Source organism: Propithecus coquereli, unplaced genomic scaffold, assembly GCF_000956105.1.
Source record: "Propithecus coquereli isolate 6110/MARCELLA unplaced genomic scaffold, Pcoq_1.0 Scaffold358, whole genome shotgun sequence".
In the NCBI taxonomy this organism is placed as follows: domain Eukaryota; kingdom Metazoa; phylum Chordata; class Mammalia; order Primates; family Indriidae; genus Propithecus; species Propithecus coquereli.
In genome coordinates, this window is record NW_012149263.1 from 2,371,761 (window position 1) to 2,373,113 (window position 1,353).

The 1,353-nt window shown below is 38.2% G+C and overlaps 1 protein-coding gene across 1 annotated transcript in view; it reads left to right on the plus strand.

Annotated features, from left to right (window-relative positions):
• Positions 1 to 521: 521 nt before the first annotated feature.
• Positions 522 to 1,353, plus strand: part of LOC105816247 (zinc finger protein 585B-like) — an 8,664-nt gene continuing 7,832 nt past the window's right edge. The window contains exons 1-2 of the mRNA XM_012651611.1: positions 522 to 570; positions 840 to 932. Coding sequence (XP_012507065.1) covers positions 537 to 570; positions 840 to 932 — 127 coding nt within the window. The 5' untranslated portion in view covers positions 522 to 536. The remainder of the gene's footprint in view (positions 571 to 839; positions 933 to 1,353) is intronic.

A 1,353-nucleotide genomic window follows, 5' to 3' on the forward strand; every position in this document is an offset into this window, starting at 1 on the left:
TATATAAAGTCTTGCAAAAAATATGAAAACCTAAGCAGAAGGATAACATTTTTACCAAAAATAAATGTCTAAATTGGCAAGAACGAATGATTCAAATCCCTGAAGAAATTACAATGTTGATCCAAGACTTCCCACATAGTCAAAAACGATGGCAAAGTTCATGTTCTTAAAATTGATCTCAATGCCATAGTTTTGCATGAAAGATAATATTCAGAATATTGTCAGCCTTGTTTTTGGCTTTGTTTTATTTTGTTTACATTACAACATAGAGCGTAATAAATTAATAGGGAAACATAATAAATTAATATGGAAATATGGGGTGAATTTTTAAAAGAGGAGCTAAATTAAACACAATAGCAAATCCCATGTTCCATATTCCTAAATACAGTCTCTCCATCTCCCAAAGATAACTATTCACATTGAATAAGAATGTGCCCTTACAGGGATCAGTGTCCTTCAGGGATGTGGTTATAGATTTCAGCAGAGAGGAATGGCAGCACTTGGACCCTTCTCAGAGAAACCTCTACCGGGATGTGATGCTGGAGACCTATAGCCACCTGCTCTCAGTAGGTAAGCACTGTCACTTTGGTATCTGAACAGATCCCCCACTGAGATTTCCATTCTCAGCTGATGAATTCTGTGATACATCTTATATAAGATGAAGTGTTGTCCTGGATTTGTCCAGGATTCTTTAACTCTTTTGGGCACTCAGAATTTTCTCTTAGAGGTGTGTGGTTACATTTCTGAAGAACAATCTCTCATTGAGCAATGAGACTTTATTGGTTGGCCTCTGAAACATAATTAGCTGGACCCCAGCCTTTATCATTTCCCATGTACAGGGTATCAGGTTCCTAAAGAAGAGGTTGTCATGTTGGAGCAAGGAAAGGAGCTGTGGGCACTGCAGGGTGAGAATCCACATCAGAGCTGTCCAGGTGAGTCAATGTGACCCAGTTAGATGGGAGATGGGAGTAAATCTCAGCTGTCTTGACAAGACTGGAACCTTTGAAATGCTATTACAATGACTCTTCTGGAAGGTTCTAAATTTTTTATATTGCTTGAGGATCCTTAACATTGGTCTTAGGTAACTAAATGCCTTCTACCTGGATGACCTTTGTCATTTCTGTCTTCTTCCTTGGCTTTTGGATTCTGAATCGTGTCAGTGTGCCTCATTAAAGACCTTTCTTTCTTAATTATACTCCTTTCCTCTAACATGCTTTTTTTTTCCTGCCTTCCCCATAGTCCTAGAGTCCTTCTTTATACATTCAGGCATTCATGGATCTGCTTTCTTTGAAAATTACTGTGTGTCACACATTCCCACTCTTACTAGTCCTCTTTAATTTTTTCTTTCTCCCT